Source organism: Ursus arctos, unplaced genomic scaffold, assembly GCF_023065955.2.
Source record: "Ursus arctos isolate Adak ecotype North America unplaced genomic scaffold, UrsArc2.0 scaffold_15, whole genome shotgun sequence".
In the NCBI taxonomy this organism is placed as follows: Eukaryota; Metazoa; Chordata; class Mammalia; order Carnivora; family Ursidae; genus Ursus; species Ursus arctos.
In genome coordinates this window covers 4,071,865-4,097,104 of record NW_026622819.1, presented here as the reverse complement: position 1 = coordinate 4,097,104, position 25,240 = coordinate 4,071,865, and the positions used below count along the sequence as shown (strand labels likewise).

At 45.3% G+C, this 25,240-nt stretch overlaps 1 protein-coding gene across 1 annotated transcript in view; it reads right to left on the bottom strand.

The window, feature by feature from the left end:
- The window catches only part of ICE1 (interactor of little elongation complex ELL subunit 1), a 56,236-nt gene that overhangs the window by 9,690 nt on the left and 21,306 nt on the right, over nucleotides 1-25,240 (bottom strand). The window contains exons 9-16 of the mRNA XM_026506660.4: nucleotides 25,119-25,158; nucleotides 24,981-25,037; nucleotides 17,940-18,026; nucleotides 14,715-15,124; nucleotides 7,814-12,616; nucleotides 6,422-6,590; nucleotides 3,759-3,919; nucleotides 112-302 (exon numbers count right to left, since the gene is read on the bottom strand). Coding sequence (XP_026362445.2) covers nucleotides 112-302; nucleotides 3,759-3,919; nucleotides 6,422-6,590; nucleotides 7,814-12,616; nucleotides 14,715-15,124; nucleotides 17,940-18,026; nucleotides 24,981-25,037; nucleotides 25,119-25,158 — 5,918 coding nt within the window. The remainder of the gene's footprint in view (nucleotides 1-111; nucleotides 303-3,758; nucleotides 3,920-6,421; nucleotides 6,591-7,813; nucleotides 12,617-14,714; nucleotides 15,125-17,939; nucleotides 18,027-24,980; nucleotides 25,038-25,118; nucleotides 25,159-25,240) is intronic.

The following is a 25,240-nucleotide window of genomic DNA, read 5'->3' as shown; positions in this document are numbered from 1 at the left end:
CTTCAGCGACCTTCAAGAGCAAAAACTATTCAAACCACAATTCAGCAACCACTCAACAGGCTACCTTCTAATTCAAGAACCCAACTTCCAGTTAGCAAAACAGCCTTGTACCTTATAATGTTATCATGTGTCCAAATCCACTTCTGATGGCAGCAGAGCAGGTCAATGGCAAATATGTACTCCCAAGTGTTATCACTTAAGTCTTCACCAAATGTTTCACTGGACTGAAATTCTGTTTTTGGACACAGCTGTATGGTCAATAGCAGCTTAGAAACCATGAAACCCACGTCCACAGGAGCATTCTAGCAAATGAAAAAAGAAAAAAAACCCCACAAAATAAAATTCAGAGTGTCAAACGTAACACATCTACGTTAGTCATCTCACAGAGTGTAACAAGCATTAGATGAATAATCATTTGATTTTCAAAGACACTTTTTGAAAGCTGTATTTGAATAAGAAATCATATTTCTCTTAGTCATAATACTTGTCCTACGATGATTATAAGCATAGAGGTTAGTAGGCCAGATAAAAAAGATCCAGGCAGGGGGCACCTGGGTGGCTCAGTTGGTTAAGTATCCAACTCCTGGTTTCGGCTCAGGCCACGATCTCAGGGTCCTGAGGTTGATCCCAAGGACTCTGCGCTTGAGACTCTCCCTCTGGCTCTGCCTCTCCCCCCAGAGGGCACACACACTTGCATGCTCTCTAAAATAGAGAAATAAAATCTTAAAAAAAAAAAACTCTAGGCAGGATGCAGAATCTAATCAGGTAGGAAGGAAACACTGGCTACAATCCAGATGGAAATGCAAATTTTTATTACCTCAAGTCAGAGAATTAAAGTTATTTTTTTCAACTTTAGAAAGTTCTTCAAATTCTATCTGACCCTATTATCCTTCTGACCCTAAATATCAGTCTTTTTACAGAAATTCATAAAAGCGAATCAGCCAGCACTAGACTCCTCGTCTGGCATCTTTCACACCTGTGCACGTTTGATGACAGGTACCCGCGTTCTTGCACGTGCCCGTAGTCTCAACACTCCTTCCTGTCGCTGAATATCATCCTTTACATGATGGACCAGTCTGCTTATCCACTCTCCTCCTGACAGACATCCGGGCTCATCCTGCCTGAGGCTAGCCGTGATGCTGCTATGAACATGCATGTAACAAGTCTTTGTTGGACATTAATCTGACTTCTCTTGGACAAATACCTAGCAGTGGATTTACAATTTTTTCTTACTTGTGCTATTTTTTATTGGGTTTTGTTACTAAAAATAAAGAGAAGGGCGCCTGGGTGACTCAGTCGGTTAAGTGTCTGACTCTTGATCTCAGTTCAGGTCTTGATCTCAGGGTCATGAGTTCAAGCCCCGCGTGGGGCTCCACAATGGGCATGGAGTCTACATGAAAAAAATAAATAATTCAATAAAAAAAAACTAAACAGAATTTTCAATCTTTTCTTATACTTGCAAAAGACTGGAATTATTTGGTTCTTCAAAAGATTAGGCAAAATTCAGATGGAACCTACACATGCTTTTTAGATGGTAAATTTTACATCAACGTTTCCACTTCTTTTAGATTAACTGAAAACTACTGGTTTATCAAGTGTTCTACCTCTAAAACCAACTCTGATGATTTTTATTTTGCTAAGAAATCATCCTCGGTTTCCAAACCTGTCACTACGGAGCTGCAGGTGGTAGCCTTCTCAACCTTTCTCCTCCATCTGGAGTCTATTTTCTTTCTCATTTTTGAAATCCTCAGTATTTTCCATTTTCTCTTTTTTCATTAATCTGACCTGGGAGCTATCTGCTTTGTTACTATTTCTTAAAGGCAATGTGTTTTTCTTCTATGTGTTTTTTGTTCTCTGCTTCATTACTATTACCTTTTAAACTCTATTCCTTTTTTCCTAGATTCCTTCTCAGATATTTAATTTCTATGATGATAATCAGCCACTTTATTATTTAATAATGAAAACATTTAAACTACCTTAATAAGTTTTGCGAAAACTAGAGATCTTTGGTATGAAGGGTTTTCCTTTTCAATGACTTTTAAAACATTCATTTTACTTTCGAGTTCCTATTTATGCCCAGATTGTCCAGGACCGTGTACACCAACTTTCAAGTAGTGTTTATGGAATCTTTGAATTATTACAGCGAATTTCACTGAATTACTACCAGAGAATTTTGAGTATGGAATCTTTATTTTTTAAGAATTAAGGTTTTCACATAGCCAAAGTTCTGACTGGTTTTATAAATGTGCCATAGGCATACAAAGAAATACATACTCTTCATTCAAGTTTATTTTTTGTATTATTGAATTCTACTATTTCCACTCATTTTTGTCTATCTGATCTGTTGAATTCTGTGAGAGAAAATTTGGAAGTCTTGTATATTTATAATGGTATTTTTACTCCAAGTATTACTCATTTTTTTATACCTCCGACTTTGTATTTTTATTTGATACGATATAGAGCAAACACATTTACTAAAATTCTGTTTTCTTTACAACGTCTTTTATCATCAAATTACCACATCTGGTTTCATCCTGACCAGGCCGAAGGAGGAGGCTCCCATGTAGAAGGAAGAGGACCAAGCAGGTGCAAGTCCCTCTCTGTAGGAACCCGCAGGGAGGGGCTCTGTAGCTACTGGAGGAGGCGGGGTGACAGAAGCGGGTCAATGACAGGAGGTGGAAGGGCCCTTCTGACTAAGCCCCTGACCTGAATCCGACGGTGTCTCCCAGGACTACACTCGGGTTTATCTAGAAGAGTTGCTGGGAAGATGATTACAGACTTGCTTTTTAATATTTCCTTAACTTTTGTTTACCAACAGCCCTTTCCTTTACTTTTCATAAGAAAATGGAAGTTGGGGCACCTGGCTGGTTCAGTCAGTTGGGTGTCAGACTCTTGCTTTCTGCTCAGGTCAGGATCTCAGGGTCGTGAGCTCGAGCCCTGCATCAGGCTCTTTCTCAGCTCGGAGTCTGCTTGGGATTCTCTCTCTCCCTCTCCCCTGTGCCCTTCCTGCACTCTCTCTCTCTCAAAAAAAAAGATTCTCTCCCTCTGCCCCTCCTCCTGCACACGCATGTACACACTCTCTCTCTAAACAAGCAAAAAATAAAAAACCAAGATCAATCCCTCACTGAATTTAACATCTCTTCTTAGAGTTTAGACTGTCAATTCAACCTCGAGAGATTCTCACTAGATAAACAGCTTTAACATAAAAGAACACCAATCTAGATGGTATATTAGCACTCAGTTACCAAGGAAAATAATAAAAAAAGGAAAAGAACACGCAGGAACAAAATACTTAAATAAAAACTCCATCACCAAAAAAAAAAAAAAAACCAAAAACAAAAAAAAAACCAGACTATTGGATCAAAAAAAGTCAAAAACAGGAAGGAGTCGCAATGACATTTTTCAGCTCTCCAAGTGCCTACCATAGAAGCAAATGCTATGCAGCTCCTGTGAGCCCTGCACACACACACACATTCTACACGGGCCTCAGCAGTCACAGATCGGTGAACAAAATAAACTTTGATTAAATTAACACAACACCTACATGTCTAATTCTTCCCAAAGTGCCTCATGCATATTTCCCAAACTAAATACATAAGCTCGGGCTAAAATGGTATTTTAAAGGATCTAACAGGAAGAAGCCATGTCTCTGAAATTATCTACGAACTAATTTGACACTAAATACAAAACCGAGTAAGAACATTCATGTGAGATCTACAAGTAAGGTCTGACAATTGAGAAATAAAAACAAACCTCACCTTTTCCCAGTTGAGAAAGGCTCTCAAACAGCTCCGAACCTCTCCTTTAGCACGTTGCCTGGCAACCAACTGCATTGCCTTATTAATCACCGACTGGGAAATAAATATATCATGCCACATGTTTGCAATGAACAAAGTCAATTTCTCTGACTCTGGAAAATCTATGAGAAAAAAGACAAAAAACCTTTATGTCTGATCAAGTGAATAAATGACAAGCTAAGAACCTAGTTTAATAATTTCACTTGTGCCTTGCAAGGCCTCCTAACACTGAAGGGAGGTGCCCGAGGAGGCCCTGCTTCTTCCAAATCTGCTTCTTCCTCCCACAACCCCCTCCCTTTGGCAAACCTTCCTTAATTAAAGTTGAAACATAATACCTGGATATACGCCACTGTATTATGAAAAGAGCCATAAAATCCCAAACATGAAGCAAAGGCAAGCCTGTCTCTCCAGATTTCTGCAACCCTAGAACCTCACCATTTGTGACGTGTCCATTTCAGGATATTTCTTATGCATTTGGAAGAAAGAACTCACCTGTGAAACACACAGAAGGCTTTTGATTTGAAGAGATGTTTTCACACCCTACGGTCGATAATCTTCTACTGTGAATGCTCTTTCCCACAGCTGGCTTTGTTTAAACAACCTAACCCACATGCAGCTCACATGCAATAAAATACACTCTTCTTAAGCACGCAGTCTGATGAATTCTGATGAATGAATATATCCACGTAACCCCCACCACAATCAACACATAGACCATTTTCATCATCCCAAATTCCCATGGTCTGACCCCTTCCAGCGCATCACTTTGCCCCAGATACAGACAACCCTGATCTGCTTACTGCCACTGAAAATCAGTTGCCTTTCCTCAAATGTTCATGACTGGATTCAGACAGCACATCCTCTTTTCTGTCTGGCTCCCTGACTGAGCAGACTGTTTCTGTGATTCACCCATGTTGCCACACAGATCGGCAGCCCCTCACTTTGTGGCCAACTGGTATTCAACTGCTAGATACTGCACACCTGTTCTTCCTTCACCTGCTGATGGACGTCTGTCTCCAGCTACAGGTGACAACTAACGAAGATGCTATGGGTAATGTCTCTAATTCTGTTAGATAAGGACCTTCGAGTGGGATTTCTAGGACATATGATAAATGAATATTTTGATTTTATAAGAAACCATCCATGTTTTGCAACATGGTTGAACCAGTCGACACAGATTTTTACCGTTTGGCAGGAAGCCACATCTTGTGTTTCCAGAGCAGGTAAGTCAAAGCAGCAGCTCACAGTAGTATTCTGACTTGCTGTTTCTGAGATCATACGTCCTCCAGCCCCAGGACTTCACCATATGCTGCTCTGTCTGCCCAGCATCATCTCCCTTTCATGTTTCTTCTAGGCATTCGCTGGCGAAGCCGCTCTGACAAGGAGAGCTTCTCCGACCCCTCAGACTCTCACAAATTCCCTTCCACAGCACAGTCCCTCACACAACAGATCCTCAATGGCTGCATACAACGCATTCTTGTGCGGTAGACACAAGTAGGAACGACACAAACAGAATCCCTGCCCTGACAGAGCATGCAATCTAGTGGAGGAGAGAGACAGCAAACAAAAGGGTTCAGGATATAAGGCAAAGGGGGTAAGTCCCATGAAGAAAAAGCTAGGAGCATGCGGGATGAAGAATGGCCACGGGGGCCCCGACAACATGGGGGCCAAAAAGAGAACCTCAGCAGGGGCTCAGCAGAGTCCACGCCGCTCGCCTTCCTAGTGCCCGCCACTGAGAGAGCCCTGCGTGCGCCGCGGCCATGTGACCAGCAAGTATGGGCCCCACCGTACAGGCGTGTCTGCATCTGGTTCCGGTCACCGTCCAGGCCCTAACGCCCAGCAAGCACCCCGTGAACTACTGTTGAGTCCACCAACGACTGAAAGAGTAAACAAAGAAACGAAGATGGCAACAGACGGCAGCCTCCTTCAAAGGTCTGCACTCGAGGGGCACATTCCACTACCTGCTTCACAAGCCCTGTGAACATTATGCTATTAGAATGAAAAACCTTCATCGTCGAGATAAGACTTTCTGATAAGAAATTAAATTGCATTTGTGTATCAGGTGCCTGTTCACAAATGTTTCCACCGAGGAAGTCCTATTACAAAGGATGACTCCTGATCTGCCCCGTTAGTGGGGATGGAAGCAATGCAAAGGAAAAGGGGATCCCAGGAGAGCCCTCCTTTCCACCGCCCTCTGGTTCTCCTCTTGCTCTAGGCTCACTACTCCATTTTACAGGTCTGCCTTTGCCAGCCAGTGACACAGCAGCATGGTCTGTCACTGACTTTACAGTTATTCCCGTATCTCATGTCACCTTTATCTGACGCCTCAGTAGCTGCGCCAGGAAGAGACAAACACGCAGTAACGAGACCCCCTCGATTACATACAGGTGCAAATGTATGTACCGATTTAAGCAAGTTTAAGTCACGTAAATTCTCGCACTGAAAACCAGGCATGGCTTGGTACACCTAAGGCTCTTCACGTTCTCTGGTAAATGCCCCAACATTAACACTATTTTGAAAGATAACCAGCAATCGCTTAGCTGCAAATACAGATCCAAGTGTAACAATGAGGTAAAAAAGCAGTAGTGGACTTCCACTACAGAAATGTCACCATCTACACGTACCTTCCTTAAGTAGGCTGTAGCAAAACAAGCGAGCTCTTTCCAAGTCTCCAAGCTGCCGACAAATACCCACATACACTCTGCACAGGGCATGAATGTAATTGCGCTCCATAGAGATCTTCTGAATTTTTAGTTCTGAGAGAATAGAGTGAAGCAAGCACTCTGCTAAATGCTGGATTGGAGGGAAAAAAAAAAGAAAGAAAAGAAAATGTACACTGGTCTTTCTTTTGCCTACTAAAGAATAGCTAAAAGTTACAAAATTAAGTATCTATTAGGACCATAAAACATGCCCTGTATCGACCAGTAGAAAAGAGCAGTCACTGTGGCAAACCACCTGCTTTACTCAGCCCGCTGAGCCCCCTACCCCCCGCCCCCGCTCAGGTGTGGGGGGCAAGAGGCCCAAACCCGCAGGCTGCCTGCAGGTGTCAGAGGCCACGTCTGAGCACACCCACCCGCCTGCCGCCCCGGCCACCACGCCAACCAAGCACACTCCCTTGGTTTTGGCTAAAACGATTTGCACGTGTGCGTTAACCCACTTTAATTCTTCTCCCTTTCCCGTTTTCTGAATTCGGACGTGCCCTACACATTTATCCTGTTTAGGTCTTAAAAATACTGGGCATCGTTTTTCCTACTTAAGAAGGACATTAAATAATTGGATCCATTTGTTCATTTGAAAATAAATATCTTTTCAAAGTGACATGTACTACTCTCTATGCTTTCTGAAAGTAAGCAATCTAAGAAAAATACATACATATTTATACCATTATGACTCCAAGGATGTGCAGATAACCAATAGAGCAGGATCCATGAGGCACTGGAAATAATCCACACAAGGTGTCGACATGGATACTTGGAAAATGTAACCCTGTAAGTCCTAATAAACAAGGTGTAGGAATCTGCACAATGCTCCCACGTTTTAACTGCCCCTGTCCTGAAGCCAGGATCTGTTCCTCTTTCATTTGTGACAGACATTAAAGGAGGGGCGAGGGAACCCCATGCTCTCTCTCTGTTAGACGCTCAGACTCTAAATGTGTGTGTGCCATTCACGGAAAAGAAAGGCTCAGTTACAGGCGAATAATCTGATGCTTTGAGCCTTTAAACACGCCAGAATCGACAGGCAATAAATATGCAGCTGTAGTCCTGACAGATACTTCTGTTTCTTCAAAATTTTAAGGTATTTGATGAATACAAATGATCAAATCACCAGTGTCTTCTCACAACCCAGTGTACAAGATGCTGACTAGAAACAAAGTATAGGTCACCACGTCTATATGGATAACTGTCGATCTCTGAAATAGAAGTTCTGTTCAGGGTAATCTACCACTGCTGGGAGCAGACAGCCTGTCTCTGAGGACCTGCAATTCCTAATGCTCTTACAGAAAAGCGGCCACGTACCTTTTTGGTTGTGCTAAATTCATAAACAACCTCCTTCTCTTGATCTCTCATTACAGGCTTTTTGGAGATATTTCCCACATACACGTGACTCCGAATGACAGGTAAGAGATCAAAAGACGACTCTGCAATCTTCTTCAGTGCATCTGCTATGGCTTTGTCATGGGACTCCACAGTTTCTTTCGGGTTCGGAGGCAACTGTGAAACCGTACCGACGGTCAGAAGAGAACTTTCTGCCTCTGTCGTCTCACCTTCAGCCTGAGGGACGTTCCTCCGGAGGGCCTTACCGACTCCTTCTGTAGCGGCGCCCCCAGTTTCCGGTTCCGGGGACCCGCTGTCCAGCCGAAGTCTTTTGGCACTCCTCAGGGTAGATGCAGACAATGTCCTTTTCCCACCTGCATCCTGGCGAGCCCCCCCATCTCTGGACCTCTCTTGAGTGCAGTCACTCCCTGAGCTGCCCCCTGTCTTAACAAAGGCAGTGGACGTCGACGTGATTGCCTTGAATCCTGTTAGAGCGCTGACAGGCCCTGCTAAGCTCTTACAGTCTGCAGAAGGACCTCGAGTGAGCTGAATATTCCCTTTGAGGATGTTGAGGGTGCGGGCCCTGGCAGACAGCTCTGGGTACATGGTATCAAGGATTTTAACGGAATTCTCCTGGGGTCCAGCCACAGCCGTGTGGGCAGATGCCAAGGGCGGGAGGCGGCCAGGCACGGGGAGGGCATGCTTTGGGGTCGCAGCACAGAACTGCAAGGGTGATGACAATATCCTCTCGCCCGCCAGTGCAGTAGACGGGGACGGAGATGTGCACAGGGGAGAGGGGCATCCCGGCTCTTCCGGCAAAGGAGACATCATAGGAGGCACTGGGATTTCACACAAGGGAGAAATCTGGCCAATAGGAGAGGTAGGTGAGGAGGGAGAGGAAGTTGCTATCAGAGGAGAAACTGGTTGCGAAGTCCTTGGAGGTGTAGCGACCAGAGGAGCGAGCAAGGGCGGCAGAGGGGGGCCCACCTCCTGCCGGATTTTACTCAGAGTATCAGAGCAATCCGTAGGAGTCGATGTGTCAGCATTGGCTAGAATGGTCTGAGTTTGATTTCTCTGCATTTTTGTGTTCTCTCTTTCCCCCGAAAATGACTGAGAGCCTTCACTCTGATTAGCTTCAACTTGGCTTGATGCCAAAGCCTTTGCTGGCTTGTTTGACTGATCTTTGTTTGAAATCTTTGATCGATTCTTATTTTTGCTGAAGGGCTCTAGTTTCGAGTTAAAGTATGTGTGATCAGATGCAATGGTCTGAGACTCAAAGTTCTGATCATAGATTTCAGAACTAATCCTTACACTGGGCTTGACAGGTCTATTGCGCAAACGACTTTTATCGAAGTTGGTGCTCTGGCTACTGCTGGAAATTTCCTCTTGGGCACATGACAGGTTGCTGCCACACTGGAGCTCCTGAAATGGAGGGCCAGGGTGACCGGTCTCTGGGGACTTCTCCATGGAAGTAATGGAAATGAAGTCAGCTCGATCTGGGGAAACAGGGATGTCTTCAGGACTGTCACACAGTATGACCTGGTCCACATTTGGCATGAGAGCTACCCCATTTATGATGGTCCAGTGGTCCCCCTTTTCAATGACGAGATTCTGATCCTTATTGATGAGCACGTTTATGACTTCGGAGGTCACTGTTGATATCTGACACTGAAATGTCGTTTCTGTCCCCTCCTTGGCACTGCCCTCCGTGGTCTGCCCCACCACGGAGTCAGAGCACTGTGGGGAGGGCTCTGCCAGCTCTGAAAGGACCTGTGCCCCATCGCGGATTGGGCTGGTGACATCAGGGACACCTTTAGGACTGCATGGAGTGACCCTGTTACTTGATGTGCCGCTGGCGGAAGAATGGCCCTTGCTGGCCACGCTGGCTGTTGGAGGGGGCGTACCTGCAGGATGTGGTGGGAAGCCACTCGCCTCCTGAAGTGGGATGTGCTCTAGGACAGGCTTAGTGGCCATGTTGTCATGCATATTTAAGAGCACTAAGCCACCAGTGTCTTTTCCAGGAGAGCTCTCACAGCTGGTCTGAAGTTCCTGTCCAATCCTGGTGAGTACCTCAGACAGCGTTTCCAAGGAACGCCGGGTAAGCTGACTCGTGCTCCTCAGAGGACCGTCATCTTCCTCAGATTCAACCCAATCGTCAGAGGTTTCAAGGGTTTCTTCTTCACAAAGCTGCTTTCTGTACTTTTCTCCTGATAGTTCACCTAGCTTTAAGTCTTTGTTCGTTTCTTTATGTAGGGTTCCTTTGCTAGAACATTCTGAAACAGAGTCCCCTGAACTATAATCTCTTAACTGACAACTTTCAAGAAACATCACGACTTCTGATGTAGAAAGTCCGTCTATCTCAGAAAGAGTACTGATGTTGAAGTCCTGCAGTGCTGAGGTCAGACAGCCCACCTCTACGGAAGGCCTGGTCTCGGCTGCACCAGCACTGGGGACTCCTGAATCTTTCCTGGAGGCACGGGTGGCACTTTGCCAGCTGTCCCCCATCGCGGCTTCGGGCTCACTGTCCCCCTCACTGCAGCTAGGTGCCTCACTCTCCTCCACCTCTGTGTCACCACCTCCTGCCTCCCGAATGCCTGTGTAGCAACACAGCGCCCCAGCAAGGCCACTCTGGGGGACAGCACGCGTCTCTTCATCTCTTCTGAGATTCGCCGACTGAAGAGCGGTCCCTGTAGGGCCTGGACCTTTAGGAGAAGCACCACCAGGAGTCTGAGATGGCCGCTCTAGAGACGTCTTCAGGCTTTGCCGGACACGAGGAGAGTCCTCTGGGACAGCCAGGGCCGCACCACCCGAAGTGCCTGCACCCCCACAGGGTACTTCATCAACAGGAAAACTTCTCGACACTGGCACTTCTGTGGCGGGAAGGAGTCGATCCACATCCAGCCCAGACGGGTCCAGACTGGTGGCATGAAGGAGCAGTGTCTGCTTCTGCACGGCTTCCTGTGCTGAGGCTTCCGTCACAACGTCCTGGTTTTGAACTGAGATGTTTTTAGAAGAGAAAGACAGTTTGCTATTTGTGGAACAATGAGAATTTCCTACTGGTACAGAACCACTTGGAAAACCGAAATCTAATTTTCTCCATGAGGCAGAAACCTGTGGCGAGGTTCCTTCAGTAGCAGCCGCCCCCGGGGCACTGCACGCCGTGTCCTCTCTTTCTCCGCCACGTCTGGCTCCTGAGGACGTGGGAGCAGCCCCAGGACCGGCATGTGCTGCTGCGACAGCAGGCTCAGCCCTCTGCTGCCGCCAGTGCTCCAGTCGGGTGCTCTGCGCCGTGTCGGGCCTGGCCTGCTTGGTGATCACGGACACTTGATTAGGCAACAGTGACGTAGCAGCCCTGAGCCCCACGGGGTGATTTTCTCTAGCAAGTTCAGGCTTGGATGCGGATCCTCTGCTTTCTAAGGATGGCGCTGCCTTTTGCACCTGATGGTTTGTTTTCTGTTCATGCTCTGACTTAGCTCTCAGCCTTTCTTCGCCACCTCTCCTTAACAGATCACTGTGGTGCCATGAAGGGCTTTTAACAAAACCAAATCCACTCTTGGTCAAGCCACACTGAGACTCTAGCAATGGTGTAGAATCCGCCCTAGTCAGGGGGGGCTCAGTTCTGGGGCCCTGACTTCCACACTGTGCCTCTTTCATAGCTTTTATAAATACTGACTGTGCAAGTGAACAGACTTTAGGCATGCCTTTCACAACGTTTGTGCACCCGACCTCACTGCTGCTCTGATTATTAAAATCTGATGCTCCCAACTCAGGGCTCAAAGCACACAAGCTATTCTCCAGATGGTTCTCTCCGGCAGGACACTCCACGGGCTCAGGCTGCAGACCTAGCATGTTCAAGGGTTCAGCTGATAACTTTTGTTCTGACTGATGCAGTTCCACAGGGGTCACTTTAGCAGGAATGTGTAGATCATGACCATACTTTAACCCAGAGGGAGACGGGGAGTCACTGCAGACAGATGATGCTCCCGAGGTAGAAGAGGAAGAAAGCCTGGCATCAATACCGAGCCCTGTGGCACCCAACGCATCACCGGCATCGTCCTCCGGTTCCGGTGATTCTCCTGAAAGCAAACCTTGAACATCTCTCTCCTTTCTCAATACTCTACACATTCCCTGAAAGTGGTCAGAGATCGACAGATGGTCTGATTCAAGAGGGATTTCATTAGTTAGTGTCCACTTAGTAAACTGTGATTTGGGGGATCCTATCATTTTGGATAGCAGAGTTTTTCCTTCAGATTCCATGAGCTCACTGAACGGCCGCTTGCCGAGGGGAGAAGAACACATGTCAGGGTTCTGGAGGGCTACTCCCCTGCCCTGTGCCCGGCTGCCAGACGACGTCTCAACACACACATTTCTGATGGGCTCACGAAGCGTGTTCTCAGTCTGCACCGACTTATCCACCTCCCTAACGTCTCTCTGTCTTTGTGCCTCATCTAAAGTGCCTCTTCCCCTATCACTCGTGGATTCAGATGACACCATCCAGTGTTTCTCGCAAGCTAAGGAGCATGCGGCTGAAGGCTCTCTCAGTGTTGCTGTGAACGTCCCAAACCCAACAGCTGTCACTTCATTTACTTCCAATGCAGTCAGAGCTTGCGTAGCTTCGTGTGATTTGAGCTTTTCCTCCCAGGTACCACTACTTCCTTTACTTTTTCTGGATGAACCAAAATACTGTGATTCAGACGTCTCATCTTCTGAAACAGACTCAGCAGAATTTCTATGTTGGGACGACTCATTATCACTGGAATCTGTGTACTCTCCAAAGTAGTTTTCCTTAAAAATGAATGAGTTATTCTTATTAGTTAAGTATTAATTGAACTGACTAAACATACCTACCAATTAAATGCCTTAAAAAAGTGATTCTTATGATAAATACTAATCGAACTGACTAAAAACAACTATCAGTTGAATACATTCCTAAAGAATCCTTTAAAACACAGCTGAGGAAAGTGTAGTTGCCTGTCTGGAAGCTACTGGGGATAGGTAAGTGCACTCTGAGCACCCAGCTACCACCGTTTCCCTGACCTGTCTCCCCGAGTTCCCCACACTCCCACTGCTCACTCCTCCCACAACACACACAGCCTAGGATTAGGTCTGTTCTCCAAAGGGCCAAACATTCCTACTCTCCAGCTCTTCCTCCTGTCTCCTCCTGTTTCCGGTATCCAACTCCGGCTGCACAGCCCTGTCCCCTTGCTTGCAGGTCAGGGCTCTGCCGGCGTCCAGCTCCAGTGCAGCGGGACTGGCCAGCACTCTGGGGAACGTCTTGTGGGTATCTCGTGCCCACAGTTCCTCACGCCTTGGCTGCGTCTGGGATGCTGTTACCAAGCGGACAGGCTTTACCTCTTTCAACACTATGCACACTGACACTGCTCCTTCCCACACACCCGCTCTCCATCTCCGCTGCAGAAACCCTCCACAATCCCTGGGCGCCCCTGCTGTCTTGGCTGAACTGCCCCCATCACATGCCCACCAGAAGACCTGGTTCCTCAACCACTTGGCCGCCTTCTGAGCACCACGCCCATGGCTCTAAAATCCAACTGCACGCGTCCCCTTGGAAGTCCCATGCCAACCTCGTATCCACACCTAATACAGCACCCTCTCACCCAAGCAGGGCTGCTGCTGTTCTTTACTATTTTCCAGCATCCCTGCCTCCTCCACCTCCCTAACCACCACACTGAAAACCTCGCCAAATGCTGCTCATTCACCCTTGTAACGTTTCTCAAACCAGCCCCACCTCTTGAACCCCAGTGCTGCTACAGGGAGGGGATATCGAGAATGGTGGAAGCTGCTGATTCAGTGATTCCCCCCTCTATGCTCTTGCCTCTGTCCAGACTATCCCCACTCCCTACTCGATCACACAGTGGCTAACTGGAAACTTGCAGCTGAAAATCTATCATTAAGTCCACTTCTCAGGATCCACCAAGGACCTCCCACTGCCCTCATGATACAACGGAAAGTCCTAAGGACACAGACAGCCTCTGCGGACCTGGTAAGCGGGAACGTTCTCTAGCACAAGCTCACCTTCAGTCCCATGACTCTGCACAAAGAGCTCCTCACCTGAAGCACCCCCGCCCTCTTGAACACTCAGCGGGGCCCTGTCTCCCTGGAGCATCCCTGCCCTCCCTGGCCTCCCTGCGGAGCCAGCCTCTTGCCTGGGTCCTGTCCAGCAGGTGTGCCTCCCAGCCCGGCAGTCTCCACCACAGCGGTGCGATCGCCTGCTCCCTTTTCCACCCAACTGCCACCCAAGATCCAGCCAAGTGGTAACTACGGCCTATGTCACCTCCATGTTCCCAGGCCAAGCACAGTCCCTGAACAGAACAGACATACACTGCTTCCTGAAAAAAGGGAGCGACTCAGAGCAATGCATTTGTCTACTCCTTAAGCCAAAAAGCATACAAATCTGCTTCATAAAGACTCATTTCCTAAGAATTTACAATAAACCATTCTGCAAACACACGAAAAGGAGATGAAGTCATCAAGCGGAAGCGGCGCATTCGGCAACACAGGTTAATGGGCATGCATGCTACATACATGGATTCCCCATCTCTGAAAAACCCCAGGCCCGCAAACACGCACTTAATCCGTTCACTGCATTAGGTGCCAGGCGGCAGAAGGAAGAACAATTAGACCACAGTCCTCGGGCAGGGGACTGCAAATCTGATTATGGATAAAGACACACAGAACGCAACTGTAAGTGAACACGTCATGTGATCCACACCGATCCAAAGAGTGCAGGCATGCCCTAGTCGATGCTCACATTCACCCCCAGTAACGTCTGGTCTGTCACTGAGCAGCACTCCCTAAGTATGGCTAACGTGGTAGGATGAACAACACGCCCACGTGATAACTCAAATGCCAAGTGCAAACTCACAGGAGCGAGCGAAGAAGGTAATGTGCTCAGGGGTGGTAGGGACACCAGAGGGGGTGACGGCACCGGAGACAACAGAGGAGGGGGAAGTCTGAAGAAGTCAACCGCAGCCTGGAGATCTTCATCGAAACAGTGATCACGATCAGAGAAGTCAGTACTGTCCTCATCATTCCTCAGCACTGGAAGTTCAGGATGCTGGCCCTCACTAGAAATGCGGTCATTACAGTGCGTGGTTCCACTGGGCCCCTCTCTCCCCACACGTCTACACGCAGAGAAGTCGCCCTCTATTTCCATGGAGAGTTCCGCCAGGCACGTCTGCACAGCTGCGGCTCTGAGTGGCCTGCCTCCCGCTGGAGGGGGCGCGACATCGTCCCTGGACTCTGTGGGTCCGGGGTTTTCTTTGGCAGGTTTCTCTGTGGGAGAAAAAAAGTAAATACTAAACATCTGTAACATCAAGAAAAGTTAAAAAAATTATTCTAACTGTTCAAAACGCTTACTTTATTGAAGAAACCGAAATAAGGAGAAACATTTTTTAAACGGCACCCGATCCCTTCCTACAGATTATCCTGTAAGACCTGAACACATTTCATGTAAGTGCACTTCCCTCACAACAAGCAGGACAAAGAGGCAGGCGGGCGGGTGGAGGTGATGCCCTGTGGCCCACAGGCAGCAGGGCGCATGCGTGCAAAGGTATCATGGTGGTGGGAACGGGTCTGGATGGCATGCTCCCTCTCTCAGTAACTATCTTTCCACACAACCAGCAGCATTCGGAGACACAGCTTTGTGCAGAGGATGACAGGGAACACAATTTCCTCTGCCTGAAAAACAATCAAAAATCAGCCGACATCAAGCCTACCCAATAACCATATTTGTACAATGCTGCAATTAAGGGACTCGACCAGGTCACGAACATACTTTGTATTACAGTGCAATAGGAAAGTTACTGTAAAAACGCAGTGGTTTGGGGGTCTTGATTTTGGTGAACTGCAGTGGTGCTAATTATCAGTGAAGATGTCTGTGTCCCGGGAAATAACTGGAAATAACCATTTGTCATAAATGAAAGCTATAAAAAATATATTTTACATAAGGACTCAAGGCTCCCTAGAGAAGTGACTGACTACAGGGCTGGGGAGGGAAAAATACAAATCGGCCCTGAAACATCTTGCAGAGTCAGAAAGGAGTTCTCACAACAGGCTGGGGTATGCCTCAAGGGCCCAGGAGCCAACCTGAAAATAGTCCCAAAAGCCGAAGCTGAAGCAATTTGAAAGATGAAATAAATACTGGTAGTTATGAATTATAATGCAGAGAATAAAGAATTCCAATTAATTAATGCAGAAGGAACGAGAGAAATAGGAAATCACTATAGACTAAACAGTAACTGTGGCGTGCAGGCTTCGGCTGTGGAGGCTAAAATAGGCAGGCTAGAGTGGGAGAGAAAGACTATTTGCAGAGTATCCACGTGTCTCCCTCAAGATAATTCACAGTAATATAACGCTGGAGAAGCCTGGCAGACACCATTTTAACAAGTGGCCCCACTGTCACCCTGTGTCATCCATCCCCCCATCCCCTCCCCGGGACGAGGTCAGAGCGCCGAGGAACCACGAGGACACCACCGTGGAACTCTTGCTGTAAAGAGAGTCTTCGCCTAACATGAGGAAACAGCACACAAGCCAAAACGGACAGGTTTCCTACGAAATGATGGCTCCTCTCTGAGAGTGGCAAAGCCATGAGACAAAGCAACCCAGCTGAACCAGCAGACTGGGGGCTGGAAGGTGGAGGGCTGCTAGGTGCGACGTGGGCTCCAGGGACTGACACGTTCCCAGAGACATCCATGTGAGCTTTCAGTTCGCTAACAGTCTTGCACCAAAGGTTAAATTCAGGGGAATCTGGATGCGGAGTCTAAGGGAATTCTCTGCACTATTTTTGTAGATTTTCTCACATAAAAACAAAAAATTAAAAAAAAAAAAAAAGAGTACGTTTTAAGATTGAAGATTCCAAAGACTCCATGTTTCCCTTTCTACTTGAAAAAGTTAACACTAAGCAGCACACTTACCCTTCAAAATAGTTTGGTTTTAAATAAAAACACCAAATTATTAAATGGAGAGCCCTTTTCATAACATCTTGAACAACATGAAATCAGTGCTTATAATAAACCACGACTACTTCCTGCTGAAGCCGACCGAGAAGAGCCCCAGGCCGCTTCTGCCTCAACAGATGAAGACGCGGACCGCGAACCGCAGCGGCGGGCTCACAAGACGCAGGCGCCACCTGCCTGGATCAGCTGTGCCGCCACGCAGCACGCGACAATCCACGTCACAGCACCCCATCCCACGGGCCTCTCTTCACCTCACAAAACCTCACGAGCTCTGAGTCAAGCACAAATGAGAATCAGCAACTTGTCTGGTAACATTTTTTGGAGGGAAATCTGCCTTCAGAAGCCTGAGAGAGAAAAACTAGGTACACATCTCTACAGATTTAGATCCTCAATGATCTGTGAACTCACGGCAGCTAATCATAAGAAACCAGTAAAATGGGGGGGAAAAAGTTAAGTAAGGAGCTCTTTAATCTTATGCATGACAGCTAACTTCCCCCATCCACTGTGGGATGACTAATACCTATTTCCAAATCTTAAATCCTGAGTAGGGTGTAACTGAGAACACGGCAGGAGGCCTCCACAGCTGCCTGCAGATCAAGACAGCCCACAGGCGAAGTCAAATCCGAAAACTAGCGGTGGTGCTGCAGGGAATCATCTGACGTGACAGCATGAAAGGAAACTTCTTATCGGACAACAGCAGTGTTCTCAAGCAGACTGTGAACGTACAGGAGATCAGCCGCTAACAGTTCAACCAAAGGAACTGGTTACAGGAAAAGGAAATTCAGTGAGGCTGCTGCTGGATGGATGACACTCGTGAAGTGATTCAGAAAGCACCATGCCGCCCCAGTCCTCTGCATGTTCCTGCCATACACGCTGCACTCTGTGTCCTCCCAGCTTCTCCGCGTGTCCTCGGAGGAGAGCCACTAGTACAAAAATAAAAGCTGAATGCACTTACTGAGACTAGAAGCCACGCTGAAGGGAAAGGAGCCCTGTAACTCAAAGTACCCATTCCGGTTTATTTCACTCTTTCAATGTCAGATTCAGGAGACAGTAAAAGCTGAAGGCATACAATGCCCACGGTAAACATTTCTACTTTCATGCATGAAATGTACTTCTGGAAGTTTCTCTCTCACCTGTGATACTTCGGTTGCCTTCACCAGGTAGTCTGTGTGTTGTGTTTATGCAGAGCCAGAGTTCCTTCAGAAGCAGCTTTACTTTTCCTGTGAAAAAGAGTGCAGTATTAAAGACATGTCATTCGGCTCAATCTACAAAAGGCCAAAACACACTCCGGGGAAAGCAGGACTTCTTAAGGGCTGGGGAAACAGCTAGGCACTGAGACTTCTTCCCCAAATCCAACCACTGTGAGTAATTGGCTAAGCTATGGAAGGCCTGCAATGCTCCAGCTGAATGCTGAAGACAGGCTTGTTTTTTATCCAGGGGTGAGGGGAATGGGAGGGCACATGACTCAAAAGATCAAATCTACCTGCTGGTAAAGGTCTTTATCCCCTTTTTGTATGAATGGACCAAATACACATCCTTGGCACTTTCTATAGAAGATGGTAAGAGACGAGGGACAGAAGCACAGATATAATGACCGATGTGAGAGATGTTGGCTCTACGTTTACTACCAACAACAGCAGAGAAGCACCCTCAGTGACATGAGGGTGTCAGAACACCCATCAGAACTGACCATGCTGGGTATACTGTGTGACTCATGATCTCATGCGAGTTCAAGCCCAATGCTGGATGTAGAGATCACTTTAAAATTAAAAAAGAGAGAGAAAAAAAAAAAAAAAAAAGAATTGGCCTAGCTGTAACTAACCCGGGGGTTTTGTGTATAATAGAAAATTCTTCATTAGTCTCAAGGGTTAACAGGGTGTAAGACAAAAATGTGTGTGTATAAACACATGGAAAGGAAGAGATTATCACACGAATGAGCAGACACACAGAGAAGCACATGCTTTTAGAAGGGAAGTGAGAGCCTTGGAATTTTTATAAATTTTCAAAAGGGTCAGGATTCCTACAACAGTTAAGAACCATTGGTTCAAGCTGAAAGGTCCCCATTTCTACAGATTTAGATCCTCAATGATCTGTGAATTCAGATCATTTTAACTATGGCAGGCCTAATGAAAGTCATATAACGTTAAGAATATGACACTATGGTTTTAAAGCAAGTTTAACATTAGTATGTACATACATTTCCAAAAAACTGCCAGAACAAAAAATATTCACAAAAATTGAAATATGAACAGCTTGTGGTCAAATCTGCATAGAAACACCAACCGCACTAATAAAAATTCAACTAAAAATAAGCTTTAAGTATTAGGTAATTTCAGGCTACCTCTGTTATAGTTACCTTAAAGTTCTTAAATTAGCCTGAAGCATTTATTGAAAATACTGAAATCTTTAATCCAGTTCTAGAGAAGATAAAAGACCTACCTTTTAACCCAAAATATCTATAATATAAAAACTCACAAATTTTGAAATAAATCAGCCCTATATAAGCTGGCAAACTGCATCACTCCATAAAGAGCACTGTCCCCAGAAGAGGGGACCAGAATAAGTGTTAAGGACAGAGTAACAGGCACACTTAAGGAGTTTCACATTCCCAACCTCTCTGGAGCCCAATCAACTTCTGGCTGTCACTGTGTATGAAGCACATCCACTCTTTGAGTTCCAAAATTCTGTGATCAAGTAACTTATCTACATTGTGATTTAACCTACCCAAAAGCCTGCTTCCAAATACTGTAATCCCCTGTGCTTAAATGACCTGACCAGGATCCCTGCTTATTACGTATACCCAAAGCAGCAAACAAGGAACCTTAAAAAAAAAGAGAAAAAGTTACTTTTCTATTCCTATGGAGGTTACTAAGCAGAGCGATGCCTATGCTAACTGAGCACTCGTTCACTACTCCTAATCTGACAAATCAGAACAGAACTATCCATTCCCAGTAAAGCAGAAAAAACAAAACCAAACCAAACCCCACTGTGGCTTCATTACTTAGCTGTAAAGAGAAAAGCTCATTATGTCGAATTGCGCACCTTCCCCCAATCCCGTACATTCCTGCCTGTATCAAATCTAAGGTGTCCGTGAGTGTCTCTGTACTTGTCTGCTTCGCTGACTTGCCAGGCGTCACAGGAACACCATGCTTTCACCAAGATACCGTCACAATTGTGTTTGTTACAATCTGTGTGGCCATGAGCCTTGATCAGGTTTTTCCTTTTCAAAAACTTGATCATTCCAAATATCTATCCTATCCTGATAAGCTTTCACCATCTGCTTGTCCTTTCCCATCTACAACCTCAGTGAGATGTAAGACTGGATCTTTAGAAATACATCTGGGGAAACCTCACGTCTTTACACCGTTGAGCCTCTGATCCAGTACCAACGTTCACTTACATGTTCTGGTCTTTCACGCTCTTCCGTGGCTTTACGGGCTTCCTCAGAGGCCTGGCACACTGCTTTTAGGTTTTCTCTTCCTAGACATGACGGTCCTGTCACCCTAACTGGTGTTTCTCATTCCATCCCTGCTCTGATAGGTTGAGGACGGCGCACTCCGCGTGCTCATGGGACGTATCACCACTCTGCCAAACTCCCGTTCGGTCTTCCAGCTCAGTCTACCTAGACAGCCTCATCACTTGAAATCATGACAATTTTGACTCTTGTTAGTATTTACAGCCCCTGCTCTTCTGTGTTGGCTCTGCTGCATGGCGCGGGGCCCCTAGTGCACACAGAACAGAGGTAACGAAACGCACACGTGTCTGCTTCTGGCGGGAATGACTAGGCTCTTCAGCTTTCACCTTTCTCAATTTCAAAATGTGTTTCTCAATTGTTACCTCACCGAGTACCTTTTCATGAGGAATGGATGCTGAACTGAGATGATCACATCTTTCTTCTCGTAACCAGTGGTTGTGGTCTTATGAGATAAATCCTCAAATCATGCTATGTCTGTATTCTCTATTAGTATGAGACTGGAGTTCTCAAAATTGCATTTGGCATTTTGCAGCTGTGTTCCTCAGTGACCGTGTGTGTGCTCATGTCAGTCTTAGCTGGCTCTGGTACAGGGCTGTTTGAGTCCAAGACAACGACATGAAAAGCAGTCGGTATTTTTCTAAGTTCTCCGACAAACAAAATAACTACTAATAAAGACATAGTTTTATTCACTGAAGCCTTTACAGAGCTCACTTGTAAGTCCTGCGGGTCTTGTATGGCATCAGATCTTAACTGTTCTCTTAAAGTTTCTTCCGCATTATTTTTCTGTTCAGGTTTGCAGCAACTATCCAAATCAATCTGAGCATGTTTTCCTTGAAAACGCTTCATTTCGCAAGCATGATTCAATCTGAATATAAATGTGTGAATTCAGAAATGCTCTCACTGCAGCTTTTTTGTAGCTTTCTCTGTCGAGAGGCTTTTGTGTGGCTGTTCCTTCCTTTCTTGATCAGACTTGCGGAGGAGCTGTTGGTTTCAACAGCCCTGCAGAGATCCAGCTGTTTGTTTTACTAGGCCCAAATCAACAATGCTTTGGTTCCTATTTCATTAACTTAGATTTTCTTCTTCATCAACTCCTTCTTTCCATTTCCCTCAGTTTCTGCTGCATTTTCCTACTTTCCTGTCATTCAGTTTCTGTACTTCTTGCTTTCTAAAATAATCATGGAAGATCACTCATCCCTGTGAACACGAGACTGGCAATATCTCAGAGATTTTAATACCGGCCTACGGTTATTTATTTCAGTTTTTATGTTCTCTGCTACCCAAGAGGAGCTGGTTTGTGTGAATGCATGCTCACTTACCAGACAAGTTTGGAAAGTTGTGGGGTTTGGAGGGGGAGGGAGAGTTTTATTAATATCTTTTTTTTTTTTTTTTAAGATTTTATTTGTTTATTGGACAGAGAGAGACACAGCGAGAGAGGGAACACCAGCAGGGGGAGAGGGAGAAGCAGGCTTCCCACCGATCCCAGGACTCTGGGATCATGATCTGAGCCGAAGGCAGCCGCTTAACGACTGAGCCATCCAGGTGCCCCTTTATTAATATCTTATTAAGTATCAGTTTTATAATATTATCTCATATTAGGCTGGAGTTTCTGTTGTCCAGCAAATAGCATTCATATGTTTAAAAGTATTTTGAAGAATTCTACGTTTGTGGTTTAAAGGTTAGATGTAAATCATCCTGAAACCACAAATCCAATTCCACCTATTTTGTGTGCTTTTACAAATGACGGTCTCTGAGAAACACAGTAAAGCCTCTCATGGAAACAGGTGACTATTCCCTCCAGAATTTCCAGGCATTTTACTGCAGAGTTTCGTGTTCTCAGTCTATGATAGCAACATCTTCTTGATGAATTGTACCTTTAAGAAACCTGGATATTCCCTTTTAATCCACGTACACTCACTTCTAAGCTTGAATTACTTTTTGCCTGGTTACTGCTTTCAAGTTAGCATTTGCTTGAAATTTCTCTGTCTCTCTATATTCAATCTTTTCCACTTCATTTGATTTTAAAAGATACTTCCTACTAACATGCCAGAAATAAAGATCGTACACAAAAATCACGCTCAACACCTGAAAAAGCATTTCCAATATAAATATTACATGTGTGTCCCACTCTGAGATGTGTCCTTCAATTATTTCTTGCTGACTTCTCTCCTTAGGGCTCTGGCCTCCCCTCGGAGAGGTCCAGGTGGGTGACCACTGTGACATCTAAAATCTTGTTTCCCATACTTGAGAACCCCACTGGTTCAATTTCATGGCAGCAGCCAATTATCTAAGGACATGAACTCTACTCTTAACATTTTCTTCCCTCCAGTTCGTGATTTAATACCGTTTCTTCGGGTTTTTCTCCTTGGTGCCTTTCTTCCCCATGACTGCTGCTTCTCAGTTTTAGATGGAAGTTGAGGCAGGTCATCTTTGAGAGCCAGCGTATACTTCTTCAGCCTACATTCCTCTGGCAATACATGAAGGTTCTCACTTCATGGACCTAGGGGACCCTGCCTTCGGAGGGAAGGGATGCAGAGTGAAGCAGTTACAAGGATTTACACGAAGAAGAGAAGTATCTCATTTTCTGCGAACAGGAGTGGCTATCCTTCAAAGTAGGTGTAATTACCCAATTTTCTGGTTTTCTTATATCCACACCCACTCAGAGTGCCTCCTATGTCGTAAATGACACTTGACAGAACTTTGGGCCACAACGTGTGGACAAATGCCAAACACTGTTTCTGAAACCAGAAGGTTACTCATGTCCTGCTCCGTCTCCCACTCCCTATGCCTCTGATCTGAAGAAACACAGGGCTTCTACAATCAAACTTGCTTTTTGAGGCCTATTTTCTCTGTAATTTTAGGTTTCACCACCAACTGATACCATCTGCTTTACATTTTCCTCCATGGTAGTAAACCTTTTAACTCTAAAGAAGAGTTTTGTTTTGTTTTGTTTTTTAATTTTCTGCCATCTCTAATGGAATTTAGAAGGAAGGAAAGGCAAATGTGACATTCTGGAGGCCTTTCAAAAAGATAATTCACCAAATTATCTGAGTCAACCCAATATACTTTCTAACTTGTGAATTTCCTTCAGAAGTACAGATGAGCCTTGAACTTTGACTCCCTTAAAACCTAACTAACAGCCTAGTGTTAATCAGAAGCTTTCCTGATAACACAACAGGCAATAACACGTACTTTATACATTATATGCTTAATATACTACATTCTTACAATGAAGTAAACTAGAAGAAAGAAAACTGTTAAAAAACCATAAAGAAGAGAAAATACGTTCACAGTACTGCACTGTATTTATAGAAATAAAACCTACATAGAAGTGGATATGCGTGCAATTCAAACCAGTGTTGCTGAAGGGTCAACAGTATTACGAGAGAAAAGTGTTAAAGATATACTTAGCAATTAGGAATTAAATCCCCCAAGGTCCACAAGTAAATAATTAACAGATTCCTAAAGACTTCATGTATTTACCTGGAAGAAGCAAAATGTACAGCAGACAACACTCACCCTCACGATGAGGGGAGATAAAACAATGCAGGGATAGACAGCAATTCCGAGGACTCAGTGGGAGGGTTCAGTTTTAAACAGCAAGGCTTGAGAACAGTCAAATTCTAAAACAAACCCGTCAGTCCAAAAGAGAAGATGACGAAAGCAGCAGCTGACCACTGGCTGGGAGAACCAAGCCCGGGGAGCCCTCCACTTCTCTGAGCAGCACCTACGACTCAAACCCTGGTTTTCCACACAGAAGGGGAGGACAAAGAGGTTGAAGCACCTGGACCTATGCAGCAGCGACACTGGGAACCGGCAAACCAGTGCCCAGGAAACTGAAAGGTGTTAACTATTAAAGCCTCAAGCCCAGGAAAAGGTGATCTTGGACGAAGAGACAGGGTAAAGGAGGCTTCTAAACACACGCTATATCCTTGTAGAAACAATGGAAGTGGTTTTAGTAATCTCCACTTGGAGGAAAAATAACACATCAGTGACATAACAACACCGTTATTAACTTATCATTTTAATTCCATCTCAAGAAAGTGTGAGATAAGTAGAGCAAAAATCCATAATCTCCTTTTTAAAAATGAAGAATGAAACAAAGAGAAGTAAATGGCCAAGATCACACAGCTAATAAAGAGAAATATTAAAGCAAACACTTCAATTTCTCAGCATCCAGTGTTGTATCTTCTGGCCTACAAGATAACACACTGCATGACAAAATGAAGACTGAAAGTTTGTGACTCCCTTTGTTCCACAACTACTGTCTTCCTTCTGCTTACAACGCTTGGCCTTCCCTCCAAAAATACACTGGAGGGCTTTGATTCCAGTTTTTCTGTCTTCACAATTTTTATATATTTGGCACCTAAGAAATTTTATAAGTTAACTTGAAAAACTGTAACCTAATATAAAACTACATTTATTTATTGAAAAGTATGGAAATTATACCATGGACTAGTTTTCCTTTTCCAAACAATATTGCTTTTTGACTCTTTCATTCACCAAATTATCTGATCAGACAGCAAGGTGATATAATACATGCAACAGATCTGATGAAGACATAAAATGGGATATGCCTTCTCTAACTCGAACACCTGCTAAACCCGAGAAGTTCTGCAATTACAGGTAAGAGCAAAAAGCAACCTCCCAGGTCACTGAAAGTAATGCACAGAAATTAGTAAGAAGTCTGTAATATACTCACTTTTATCTATGCTTCCGTAAGAATCACTTGAAATTTGTGTTCCAATATGTCTCAACTCTAAAACCACGGCGAAAAATACAGTTAATAAAGAATACTGCATGTCAAAACAGAATTTTCAAGCAGTAAGTGAATACTCACCCTTTTCATTTTTTTGTTTAGAAAATTCATCGAGCCGTTCCTGTGGAAAGAAAGTGCTGACAGTGTAAGGGGCAGGGAGGGCAGGCATCCCACACCCGGTGTGAGGGGGGCAGCCCAGCGGC